The sequence below is a fragment of the Hevea brasiliensis genome, chromosome 2, assembly GCF_030052815.1.
Source record: "Hevea brasiliensis isolate MT/VB/25A 57/8 chromosome 2, ASM3005281v1, whole genome shotgun sequence".
Taxonomy (NCBI): domain Eukaryota; kingdom Viridiplantae; phylum Streptophyta; class Magnoliopsida; order Malpighiales; family Euphorbiaceae; genus Hevea; species Hevea brasiliensis.
Genome location: NC_079494.1, coordinates 121,994,457 through 122,008,448, shown reverse-complemented (window position 1 = coordinate 122,008,448; position 13,992 = coordinate 121,994,457). Strand labels below are relative to the sequence as shown.

Here is a 13,992-nt window from a genome sequence, read left to right as displayed (position 1 = left end):
TTCAGCAAGAGTTTGCAAAACTAATGAAGGGCAAGTCTGTGGCAGAGGCAAACTGTGTTAACTTCTCTGGGTTTGCAGGTAATAGTTCTTCAAACTATTTCAATAAGAATAGAGATGATTGGATAATTGACACAGGAGCAACAACACATATGACACATGATATGACCCTATTTACTAGCCATTCAAAACTAAAACAAACCTCATCTGTTCTTCTACCTGATGGAACGACTAAGGATGTTCATCATTTGGGATGTATACAATTGCATCCAAGATTGAAATTAACCAATGTCCTCCACATACCTGAATTCAAGTATAACCTATTGTCTGTGAGTAAACTCACTTCAACCTCCAACATATCTGTTACCTTTCATCCTAACCTTTGTGTTTTGCAGGACCTCTCGACTAAAGAAGTAATCGAAATTGGGAAGTTGCAGGGAGGACTATACAGGTTGGATAGTGATTCATTCAATTCAAAGTTGTTGTATAACCCTTCTATTCATACCATTGCTTGTAATAACATAGCTTGTAATACTCTTTGTACTTCATCTTTTCAATCAAATAAAGGAGATCTTACTAAATATCCCATTTGGCATTATAGATTAGGCCATATTTCACAAGAAGTCATGAAGCATATACCACATTTAGAATCAAAATCACAAATTGATACTTGTGATATTTGTCACCTTTCAAAGCAACAGCGTATCTCATTTCCCATTAGTCAGTCACATGCTGCTTTTCCATTTCAACTCATACATGTTGATCTTTGGGGGCCATATAGAGTACCATCTATGACAGGAGTCAATTATATGCTCACTATAGTTGATGATAACACTAGGACAACCTGGACTTTTCTTCTTCATGATAAAACCCAAACTCACCAAACCTTGTTCACTTTTCTTAACATGATCCAAACCAAATACAATGCCAAAGTTCACACCATCCGTAGTGATAATGGTATCGAATTTATTAATTCCAATTGTCAAGTTCTCTTTCAATCTAGAGGAATTTCTCACCAAAAATCTTGTGCATATTCCCCCTCAACAAAATGGCATAGTTGAACGTAAACACAAACATCTTTTACAAATAGCCCGTGCCCTTATGTTTCAGTCCAAATTACCAAAAATGTTTTGGGGAGAGTCATTACTCACAGCCACTTACATCATAAATAGGATCCCTTCCAAAATTCTTGCTTGGAAAACACCTTATGAGCTTCTAAATGGCAAACCACCCGACTATAATACTATGCGAACATTTGGTTGTCTTTGTTATGCAACCAATATTTCTCCCCACAAAACCAAATTCGACCAAAGAGCATATCGTTGTGTCTTTCTTGGTTACCCATTGGGTTACAAAGCTTACAAGCTATACAACTTAGACACCAAGTCCATTTGCATTTCCCGAGATGTTATATTCAAAGAGCATATTTTCCCTTATCATACCATGTTAGGAACATCTTGTGACATATCATTACCCAAACCCATTTCTGATCACATTACGCCTCAAGATACTCAGCCAATTTCACCACATTCACAGCCCATAGATTCACCAAGCCCACCTAACAATTCAAATCATTCTCCTGACCTTACACAAATCAATTCTCCAATCCAATTATCTTTAAGAAAGAGCACACGGCCCACTACCAAACCATCTTGGTTACGCGACTTCGTTGCTTCAATCCAACCTGTAAATACTCTCACATCTACTGATTCGGTTACAACTACAGTCGATGAGAACCTCGCAAATTATAAAGGTACATTCTCTCCACCTTTTACCATTCATAATTCTATTTTTGCTCCTGACTTTCTCCAATTTACTGCAAATGTGTCAAATATCTCTGAGCCTACTTCTTATTTCAAAGCTAAAGATGATCCAAATTGGGTCAGTGCTATGAACAAAGAGCTTAATGCATTGGAAGCAAATCAGACATGGGAACTTACAGAATTGCCTTCTCACAAGAAAGCTATTGACTCCAAATGGGTCTATCGTGTGAAATATAATACGGATGGTACTGTTGGGCGCTACAAGGCTAGACTTGTAGCAAAGGGATACAATCAACTTCCGGGCATTGATTATACTGCATTTTTTTCTCCGGTGGCTAAAACCGTTACTGTTTGGGTTTTCCTAGCAATTGTTGCAGCTCGAGCTTGGGCCATTCACCAGCTTGATATCAATAATGCATACCTACATGGTTATATTGATGAAGAACTCTACATGAAACCTCCAGAAGGTTATACTCGTGCCAAGCCTGGTCAAGTTTGTCGTTTGGTTAAATCCTTGTATGGATTAAAACAGGCTGGACGCCAATGGAATAAGGAACTCACATCAAAATTGCATCAATATGGTTTTACACAATCGGCACATGATAATTGTCTCTTTGTCAAAGGCTCTAATGTTAATTTTCTTGCTTTGCTTGTCTACGTTGACGATATTCTCATAACTGGTGCAAATGAAGCTGAAATCCTTCAAGTCAAACAATTTCTTCATCAAACATTCACTATAAAAGACATGGGTTATGCCAGAAATTTCTTGGGTGTTGAATTAGCACGATCATCTTCTGGACTTTTTCTTAACCAACGCAAATATACACTGGATATCTTAAAGGATGCAGGGCTTCTTGATGCCAAAGCCACGACTATCCTATGTCCAAAGGGCTCAAGCTTGATATCAAATCGCACCTTGCTCTCGAATCACGAACGTTATCGACGTGTGATAGGCGATTACTATATCTTAGTCTTACACGCCCGGATATTACCTATCTTTGTACAACGTTTAAGCCAATTCATTCAAAGTCCCCGACAGCCACACCGATGTCAGTCCTTCATTTGCTTCGATATTTGAAGGGTCCCCAACCAAAGGATTATTCTTTCCTGCACAAAACTCACTTCAGTTAAAAGCATACTCTGATGCTAACAGGGCAAGTTGTCCTATGACCCGAAAATCTCTAATCGCTCAGATATTTCTTGGCTCATCTTTGATTTCATGGAAGTCAAAAAAGCAAACTACCATTAGTCGATCTTCTGCTGAAGCAGAATACCGGAGCATGGCATCAACTGTTTGTGAATTGCAGTGGCTGTCTTACTTACTCAAGGATTTTCAACTTTCCCTCTCTTTGCCGATTCCTTTGTATTGTGATAACAAGGCAGCGATCCATATTTCTGAGAATCCTGTTTTTCACGAAAGGACCAAACACTTGGATATTGATTGTCACATAGTTCGCCAACAGGTCCTCAATGGCTTTATTCAAACAACACATCTTTCAGCCAAACATCAGCTTGCTGATTTCTTCACAAAGCCATTAACTTCACACCTTTTTCATTTCTTCCGTTCCAAGATGGGATTGGTTAACTTAAACCCATCTCCATCTTGAGGGGGGGATGAAGAATATAAGTTATCCAGAAAAGTTATAAAAACAGAGTAGAACAGAGGAGGCGGGAGATTTATTTTACAAGTCAGTTAGTTAGCTAAAGTTTGTTAAAACTATTAGGCTGAGTTGTCTTTTATTGATTGGATATGCGCTAAAAGCTAAATGTGTATATATAGAAGTAAACAGCAATCAATAATACAATTTTCAGTTTTCCATATTTTCTCTTTTCAAGGGTTTTTTTCTCAATAACCTCGCTCTAGCTACATCTCCTCGTTCACTACATTTCATTCAATAAATCAGATAACCGTGCAGCAAATAAAAATAGAATGAAAACATTTGAGGGATAACTTGAATTGTAAATTTGCCTGCAAGTTCTGCTATATCAACTTCTTGTCCAAGGAGCACTAGAATTGGAGTGGCATATACATAAAGCAGCAATAAGAAGAAGCAAGCAACAAACAAGATTATCCATGAGCGTTGCATGTATACTCCAAGTAATTCTATTTGCCCTGCTCCAAATGCTTGCCCACATAGTGTCTTGAGTGCACTTCCCATACCAAACTGCATATTCATGAAAAGCAGCGACCAATTAATGGGTTAGGTAGAAAAAATACAAAGATAAATTGAAGAAAACGAATACAGATGTTGAGGAGGGAATAAGCAAACCAAGAAGCCAAAAGAAAAGTTGGCAATGACACAGAGAGAAATTGCAACAGCAGATAACTCAATATCTCCAAAGTGACCAACAAATATATTGGTGAAGGAGTTAATCCCATAATTGCAGAGGATATTAAATGCTATAGGAGCTGCAATGGCCCATAACTTTGAAGACTCCAAAATGCAAATGTACTTGGCATCCTCAAAGTTTTGTATGGGAGGATAATCTCCACCCTCATTATTAATCAAAGTGGAAGGTGCAGGGTGGAGATCGGTGGGTTTGAAGAGGGAGATGTGATCAGGCACAGCATCGATCAGCGTTAAAGTGCCATGTGACTCCTTTTTCTTTCTGGGAGACGATTTAGCAGAGGATGAACGACTGCTCCCCTCTACTCTGAATGTGTCATTTTCTTTATTATTCTCAATTTTTGCTCCCTTTTGAGTTTTCCCTTTTCTTCTTTGCAAGATTTAGATTGTTTTTTTGCTATGAGAAAAATTCTCTCTCATTTTTTTGCTATTAAAATAAAGAATTTCCACACTTGTTGAAAAAGAAGAGGCAAGTAGCTGGGTGCTACCAATGGCAATTAACACCCCATCACAATGTTAGTTAAATGGCAGGCAGCCTCTAAATATAATAGCGTCTAGTAACACTATTTATACCAACCCAACTCCTCTCATTTTCTACACTGGTTTTATGCATCGATACTATTTACTGTATAATATTTTGAACAATCATTTGAAGCACCGGCTCTCTCCAACATTTGAAGATATTTGTAGTATATATATTTATGTGTTTTTTTTTAAATGATATGTAATGATAAATTTCATGTTAAAGAAAATAATTTATGTATTAGTAAATTTTTTTTTAAAATTTTGTAGTGAAATTAAATATTATATAATTATATAATACTGAAGTTAATAATTTGTATTAATTAAAATAAAAAATATTAGTAATAAAATTTAAATATTAGGTTGTAAAATTTAAATTTGAAAAATTATTATGTTTAGAATTTTGTAAAATGTAATATGAATAATAATTTTGTAATTTTGTGACGATAATAATTTTGTAAAATGTGACGATAATAATTTTATAAAATTTAACATCAATAATTAAAAAAAATGTAATATGAATAATAAAAAAAATTAGCTCAAAATAAAATTTACCTCAAAATTCACTGCACCTTAATTTCTCTATAGGCACAGAGAGAGAGAGAGAGAGAGAGAGAGAGACATTGAGAGGGAGATATTAAAGTGTCATAAAAAATTATAGTACAATAATTTGTAATATGATAATTAAAAAAATACGTCAAAATACACTGAAATTTACTTTCACTACAGGCTGGGAGAAAGAGATATTGGTAGAAAAATAGAGAGAGAGATTAGAGTGCTATAAAAAATTGTATAACAATAATTTTTTTTATAAATTATTATTTAACAATAATAATAAAAAAAATTTACTATTAGACTTACAAAAAATTATTTTCTTTTACAGTGTCTACGAATTTTAATAAATAGTAGTTTTTTATGGTATTATAAATAATTATATTATACTAATTTTTCTTATAAAGTTAGTATTTAACATTAAAAAAAAATCTCAAAATAAAAAATTACCTCAAAATTCACTGCACCTTAATTTCTGTACTGGTCCACAGAGAGAGAGAGATTAGAAGGTCATAAAAAATTATACTATAATAATTTATAATATAACATCAATAACTAAAATAATACATCAAAATGCACTGCATTTTACTTTTTTTACAAGCTGAGAGAAAGAGATACTGACAAAGAGAAAGAGAGGGAGATATAAGAGTATTACAAAAAATTATGTTACAATCATTTTTATTATAAAAATATTATTTAACAACAATAATAAAACAAATTATACTATTACACTTATAAAAAATATTTTCTTTTATTAAAGTATGCAAAAATTTTAATAAATAGTATTTTTATTGGAGTATTATAACACATCATACTACAATAATTGTTATTATATCATTATTATTTAATAATAATAATAATAATAAATTATCTCAAAATAAAATTACCTCAAAATTCAATAGACTTTAATTTATGTATAAATAGAGAGAGAGACACAGAGATAGAGATATTGTTAACATATAAAAAAAATATATCAAATATTGTTAAATAGAGATATTATTATATAATATTTATATGGCATGGATAATAAAAAATTAACTTTAAATATATTTATTTACCTTTTGTTTCTTCTATAATCAAAGAGAAATAATCAAATAAATGATCACTAAATTTTTTACACAAAGTTGATCTACAACAAAATTTTAGAGAGAGAGCAGAGTAGGGTTGAATTTTTTTTTTTTATATAGCTACATGGGTTTTTGGGGGACGAGGGGGAGGAGGGTTTAAATAGAGCACTCAAACACTACTATTATTCGCGTCTACTTGCAGGATAAGACCACACTCTCACGGGTTCTGACGCCACACGCTAAACGACAGAGAGGGAGATGGGCACTACCTTTGGTAGCGACTGGCTGCCGTGTTTGACAACGTGGCAGCTAGATGCTACCATGGGTAGCACCCAGCTACCACACTTCTTTCTTTTTTTGCGTTTTTATTTTTTCGCAAAACGAGACGCCTTTTTCACAAAACAAGAGAATCTACACTGTTCATTGCAGGTAGACTCTACTATACGTAGCACCCAGCTCCTCTGCAATTTTAATTTTTTTTTTTATATTTTAGTCCAAAGAAGGTTTTTTATTACAAGTCGGTCCCTAGTCGCTACTCATAATTGAGTCTGCCTATCTCTCTTCTCCACATCATCAAAAATATCCTCTTTTAGTAAATAATTTTTCCCTCACCTCCTTTTGGTAATTTAGTTTTTAAATCAACCCTCTAGGTAATTTCCCTCAGAGGGAGGGTTGACTCAGTCTCTTGGTTTCAGTTATTTGTTTGCAGATACCACTGATATTTTGGTTTCTCGAGGTTTCCTGATATGGTACTCCGTGACCCACCATATAATGTTACGGCATGTCGAAGATCATATTTTCTAGGTCATGGCCCATTTATGATCTGTCCTCTTATTTTCAGAACACGAGTTGATAAATGCATGAATATGAGCCTATACAAGTAGGCTAAGTTTTGTTTAGAACAACTAGTCTCACCATGATGTACCCAAAAGAGGAGAGGACATTGTTTGATATTCATTTTTTTAATTTAAAAATTTATAGAAAATTATTAACTACTTTATTAAGATGGAAAAGAAAAAAAAATAATGCCAAGATTCTTTTGTGGGCCCATCACATCAGCACAAGGCTCTATTGATAAAAAGAATGATGATATTTTGCCCCCTTATTGCTAGAAAGTGTTGAAAAAGGCATTCATGATTCCATGAACCTCACAACTTGTAGCATACCACATTTGGCTTTCAAAATGGGCATCATCTTACTTTAATACATTGCACGACAGAAAAAAGCTAAGAGCTAAAATCTTAAGCTAGATTGATGAAAGTGGGTATATACTTCCCAAAAGAAAAGAAAAAGATGGGAGCATATCCTTCTATATGTACGTAGGACCTAGTGATGATTGTATGAATTGTGATCCAAGAGAATCCCTCCAATTCTAACCAAACCTTAGAAGAAAAGGGAAATTGTAGTTGAAAATGAACTACCAAACCAAACCCAACCAGTAGCCTAATTTCAAATTGAAAATGATAGGCAAGCCTTGATTGACTCCTTAACTAGGACTTAGGGACCCTTCAAGTAATGAAAAACAGTTGTTAGTTGGCCATTTAGGACCATCATTCTCCTCATTTATGATCATGGGAATAGGGCATCCGGGCCCTCATTAATGGTACAGATAATTACATCTTAAGAAAACACATGGCTGGTTTAATGAATGTTGTGACACTCCAATTACTATCTAGCTTACAAACAATTATGATTGAGCATTTTAATCTTGCAGAACTTGAAATCATTTCAAATATAAAGCAGGCAAAACTTCCTTACAGCAGCAACTCATTTTACACATGATATTCTGCAACTCATAAAGAGCGGAAGAAAAGAGCAAAGCCAAAACTATTAAAGGGAAACAGATAACAGATACCATAGGACTTGTCAAGTAATTAGCTTTGGGTCAGTTATCCACTCATCTCCAATGATCTTGTTAGTTAAACATTCACATTCCCATTTACAGGGAAGTTGGCATTAGCAGGAGATGATTGTGAACCACAACTAGATACTCCCATATTATCACCAGAACAATCACCAGTGATAGATACACCATTTCCAGAATCTATCTGAATTCCATGGTAAGAATCTCCAGAAATCAATGCTTGTAACAATTTTGGTGCTGGGGGAAAGGGCACTTCCACTACCCCCTCTAGCATCTTCACTACCATCCCCATTGTGGGCCTCATGTTCTCATTATCCTGTATGCACCAAATTGCCACCAATGCAACACGCTCCGCCTCCTCAATTTTATATGCGCTGCCGAGCCTATAATCTACCACTGCTGCTACATTGCCTTCAATTATTTGTTGTGCAGCATATGGTGGGAAAAACCATTTCTCCCCCTTTTCTCCCTCTCTGCTGCCATTGCCACCAGCTGCAGATACTGGTGCCTCAACATTTCTTCGGCCTCCAAGCAACTCCAATAATGTCATTCCATAGCTATAAACATCTGCTTTCGTGGTAATGGCCACTCCAGATATCCACTCTGGGGCCACATAGCCCCAGGTACCTCTCATGGTGGCTAAAACTCGACTAAAGTCACGACCAACAAGCTTTGCTAGGCCAAAATCAGATACCTTAGGAGTGTAATCACCATCCAAAAGGATGTTGTCTGGTTTGATATCACAGTGGATGATGCAATCCCGACATTCCTCGTGTAAATATGCAATGCCTCTAGCAGTCCCAACTGCTACACGAAATCTAACATCCCAGCTCAAACTAGGACCACCTTGGCGTAAATAAACACTCAAAGAACCATTTGGCATGTAATCATAAACTAAAAGTCTATGAGAATTCTCTGAGCAAAATCCTCTAAGCCTCACTAGATTGACATGTTGAATGTTCCCAATCGTACACACCTCTGCCCTGAACTCTCTCTCTCCACTCCCTGGCCTTTCAAGGCGTTTCACAGCAACAGGAGTAGAATCTAATAACTCACCTTGAAACACTGCACCAAATCCACCGTGCCCAAGTTTATCTGAGAAACCCCGAGTTGCTGCATACAGCTCCTTGTAAGAAAATACCTTCAAATTCAATACCAGAAAGCCCCCATCTTCCCTTCTCCCCTTGCTCCTCCTCCTCATCTGCAGAGTCAGCAAAATTCCTATTGCTAACCCAACAAGGGCAACAGACACAAGAATGCTAACAATCAAAAGCACAGACTTCGACTCATCCTTCTTTACGGTTCCTTCTTTTGGCACCCTAACAAACAGAATATCTTGATATGTTCTATCAGAGCTTAGATTTCTCAAATTCAATAAAGTCCCATATAAGTTCTTGCATAAATTAGTCCTCTCGTCATGGAGAAAACCGATACACGAACAATTACCCAAACAAGACCTCTCGCAAAAGCTTCTACTACCAGGAAACGACATCGTAACGGCTCCCTCATACTCCATGACACCAACCTCCATGAAGATATCAGTCTCGTTACAGGAATCCCCACTCTCCCTGCGACAGCCGCCAGAATAATCCCCAAACTCCCAATCGTAATCACTAACAGGCCTAAACCCTGAAAGGCAAAAGCAAGGCTTTGGCGATGTGGAACTGATTTTACAAAATCCCAAATCTCCGCATAACCGATAAACTTTACACCGATTCTCCGGCTGTGACCAGAACATATTCCAATTCTCCGCCTGCACGGACCATGTATATTGTTTCAATTGCCCGTCGACATCCACTTGAAATCGCGTCAACGGCGGGCTCAGCGCTCTATCTAATGCAATTTCCGTGTACCAAAACGACGCCGCAGGGGTATAAGGATTGGCAAAGTGGAACTTGTATATGTACGGTACTGTCATTTCGGGTACACCGACGAATGTCGAACCTGTCCAGTTGCCAGTGCTCCAGTAACTGACGCTTGCGTTATATAAAAGATCAAATTCGTTGTGCCCTCGGCTTAGCCTGAGAGAGTATAACCCAGGCGATGGGTCGGCTAAGCTCCGCCAAGAGGTTAAAGATCGCTCTTTGGTGATGTTCATGCCAGGCAGCCAAGTGTCTGTTGGGTAATCGAAACTTTGCCACAATAGTGACCGGTTGGCTGATAGTAGGACCAGATTTCCATCGTTTAGAAAGCGAAAATCCGTTGCTGGCTCATTGTTTGCGCTCTGCCAAATGATAGAATTTGGCGACTCTATTATCGCCAGTTTGCCAGTTTCAGTGATTTGTAGTGTGGAAGAGGCAAGATTGGTGACTGGTGTTTCGCGATTTGCTACCCAGACATAAGTTGGAGTCGGGGTTGATGCGTACCAAATGCCCAGATACCATTTTGAACCTTCATTTGGGCTGAAAAAGCCAAGCTGAAAAGTGTGGTTTTCGCTTGAAATTGTGAGGTTTCCGCTGATTATAACATTGGTAGACTCCAATTTGTCGCTGATGCTCTGTCCGGTATAGTCTGCTAGTAAATTTAATGGCTTTTGGGTGGTGAAAGCCAAATTTGAGGAAATGGGCAATCTGTTGCTGGGACTGTGTGTAAATCTAGAGGTGGAAAAGCTATCATTAGTTCGAAATTTGGCAACAAACGAAGCATTGGAAGCTCCTACCAGAAGGCAGAAGAAGAAATAAATAGAAATCATGACGGAATAAGCATTGGGTAGTGACCTTTCAACGAGTTTAATCAGAAATGATTCAGTTTGATTTGCAAAGAGGAAAAGGGTAAAAGAATAAACAGAGCATCTTTCATCTAAGAGGCGACATGACGGAATCAGTAGAGGCTTTAGTAAAGTCCTCTGAGATTCACTTTTCAATACAACTTTTGTTAGAGAGAGAATATGTACATTTTAAATAGATATCTGCAAAAGCTGCCCTTCGAGCGACACAAACAAGGACAAAAAGTTATACCAAGTAGTATCTGATATTACGAAAATAACCTCCTGAGGTATGTCCTGATTCTCGAGATTTATATCCGTTTCGCTGAGTTCTTACCGCTTATGACTAGCATTTGGCCGTTAAAATTCGGTGAATTCGTCTTGTATTTATCCAAGAAGTTTAATTTAATTTATTTTTATTTTTTTAATTTAAAGATTTTAATTTAAATTTAAAAATTAAAATTTAAAAATTAAATTTCTTAATTAAAAAAATAAATTTATTTTCTCAATTTTTGGACTAAAATTTTTAATTTATTAATATGTTAAAAAAATCGACAAATTCAATTTTTTAATTTCTTTATCTTTTGAGTTAAATTGTGATTAAATTCAAAATTTTGAATTAATTTAGATATAAAATTAAAAATAGCTACATTTAACTTTCTATTAAATACAGGATAAAATTGAGCTTTAAATGTTAAAAACTTGAATATAAAATATTGAATAAATAATTTTTTAAATAATAATTTAATATTTAATTGCTAATTATGAAAAATTAATCATAATTATATAAAATTTATATTTTAAAAAACTTTTTTTATTTTTATAATAGTTAAAAATAATTACAATTATTAAGATATTTAAAAATAAATTATTTTATTTTAATGAAGATTTATTAATTTATATATATAAATAATTTTTTTATATTTAAATGTAATATTTATGTTTATTAAATTTATTTAAAAAATTAAAATTACTTAATAAATTTATTCTTACCCATATAGAATTATAATTAATTGTACTGAATACTGCACTTTCTTATTTTTAATTATGTTCGTATAATGTAAGAGAATTTTGAAAAGAAACCCACAATGGGTTGAGTATGGAATGATATTAAGGCTCATTCCAATATTTAACCTTTTTTACTGTGGCAATATCACGTCTTTTTTAGTAAGTGCTACAGAAGTGTGCACAATTCACTTTTTTTTTTTCTCTAATCAAATTGAAGAAGTATATCATGATAAATTAAAATTATATTAATTAAATTATTTTATTATTGTAATTATTTCAATAAAATAAAATTGTACATATATTTTTTTTTTATAATTTTTGATATATTATATATTTTTAATATAATTATATATATTTGTATATATTAAAATTGTAATGTACTTAAATACATATTATAATAATATATTATATAAAATTTAATATTATAATTATTTTTATTTTTTTAAATATTTATAGGTATATATATATTAAATTATCTTATAGTCATTAAGTATAATGCATTATTATATTATATTATTCCTTAATTATATATATATATATATATATTATATTTGAAATCTATATAATTAAAAAAAAACTGAAAAACATATTATATAATATATATTATATATTGACAACTAATTTGAAATAATAATTTATATTCAATTGTTAATAATAATATTTATATAAAATTATTTAAAAACTAAATTAAAATTAAAATTTGATTGAACTAAAAATAAGTTATCAAAATTAAAATAAAAAATAAATTAAACTATAAATTTAATTAGATTTTATTTTTTAAAAATAATGGGAATAAAATCAGACCCGCATCCCTGCCTATGATATTGTATTAACTAATGGGTAAGTAGAGGAAAAGGACTGGATTGCAATTAAAATGTTCAAGTAAGGTTAATTCCGTAAAATGAGTGGGGGAAAAATGGCTGGAAAGAGTCCATGGGAGAGCGATGTCGTGGCAGACAATTGCGCTGAAGGCCACTCACGAGGTTATCTCCGTTTGATAAAATGATTTTAAAATGAGTATGAATAAAAAAAAAATTAATCATTAATTATTTTTTTGCAAAATAATTAATAATCTTAAAGTAAATTATAATAAGTATTTGAGATTTAATTTATTTTTAAGTTTCACAATAAATTAGTTTTTAAATTATATTTTTATTAATAATTTAATTTTTATATTTTATTTATAATAATAAATTAATTTTAAAAACTAATTTATTAATAAAAATAAAATATGAGACTAATTTATTAAACCTCAGTGATTAATGGTAAGTTGTCCAAAATTAAACATACTAACTAGTATCAGTTAACACGCGCTTGGCGCTCTGGATATGAATTCTCCATTAGTTTAGTGACAGACAGACGGCTTATCGGTTCTCGCCGTACAGTGACGTGGTAAGAACTTATTGGTAAGAGTTTCAAAGTTCAACAATATAGTCCCTACTTTGACATTTGTATGCCAACAACCACCTAACTAATATTCATTTGATTCGAAAACCTAAATGTGGCTGCTGGCTGAAATTATTGTAAATTTGATTTTACACAAAAATATTTTAATATTTTTAAAGAAAATATTTTTATTAAAATTTATATTTCTATTAATTTTAATATATAATCTATTAATTTAAATATAAATATTTTATTTAATAATCACTACTTCCTTTTTAAATTATAATTTTATTAATAAAATTTCATCAAAGAAAACTTGACATATTAAGTCCACTCTAAATCCGAACTAACAGGCTATTACAAATACACTCAATGAAAAAAACTAAAATAACATCAAAATAAAAAATATAACATAGCCATATGAAAAAGCATTACTTTTATTTTTTTATAAAATTGAGGTTATATCAAATACATTCAAAATGAAAATAATTTTTAATCGGGTGCTTAATATGAAAAAAAAGAGAATTCAACATATTTCCCAACCACAAACTAAGAAAAAAAAGAAAGAACTTCAAAATTGAAAACAAACATGGAGTCTGCTATATTTGAAGTTACGTTATCTCATAATTGGTCATTTTAGTATTAATTATATGATTGCTGCGTTTGTTGTCTTTCTACACGGTGGGAAGTTAGGCACAGACTGTGACATTAAACTGCTCCTTTGGAATTTTCTACCGGTCCAAACAAATCATAAATGGTTTATAAAACCAGAGATGGTCCT

At 33.3% G+C, this 13,992-nt stretch overlaps 2 protein-coding genes across 2 annotated transcripts; both read right to left on the bottom strand.

The window, feature by feature from the left end:
- Positions 1-3,624: 3,624 nt before the first annotated feature.
- LOC131177993 (protein DETOXIFICATION 34-like) lies at positions 3,625-4,699 on the bottom strand. The gene is made up of 4 exons (XM_058143187.1): positions 4,686-4,699; positions 4,031-4,478; positions 3,730-3,925; positions 3,625-3,641 (listed from the first exon to the last, which is right to left on the bottom strand). The coding sequence occupies exons 1-4, from the start codon at positions 4,697-4,699 to the stop codon at positions 3,625-3,627; spliced, it is 675 nt and encodes a 224-aa protein (XP_057999170.1).
- Positions 4,700-7,957: 3,258 nt separating this feature from the next.
- Positions 7,958-11,022, bottom strand: LOC110660622 (G-type lectin S-receptor-like serine/threonine-protein kinase SD2-2). The gene has a single exon (XM_058141733.1). The coding sequence runs from the start codon at positions 10,803-10,805 to the stop codon at positions 8,169-8,171; it is 2,637 nt and encodes an 878-aa protein (XP_057997716.1). The 5' UTR covers positions 10,806-11,022; the 3' UTR covers positions 7,958-8,168.
- Positions 11,023-13,992: the final 2,970 nt, after the last annotated feature.

What these genes read in the sequence shown, in the direction of transcription:
- LOC131177993 (XM_058143187.1), bottom strand. An exon ending in ACTTTTCTTTTGGCTTCTTG is followed by an intron (nt 3,926 to 4,030) that starts GTTTGCTTATTC and finishes ATGAATATGCAG; the next exon opens with TTTGGTATGGGAAGTGCACT.
- LOC110660622 (XM_058141733.1), bottom strand. Translation starts at nt 10,805, where the DNA reads ATGATTTCTATTTATTTCTTCTTCTGCCTTCTGGTAGGAGCTTCCAAT.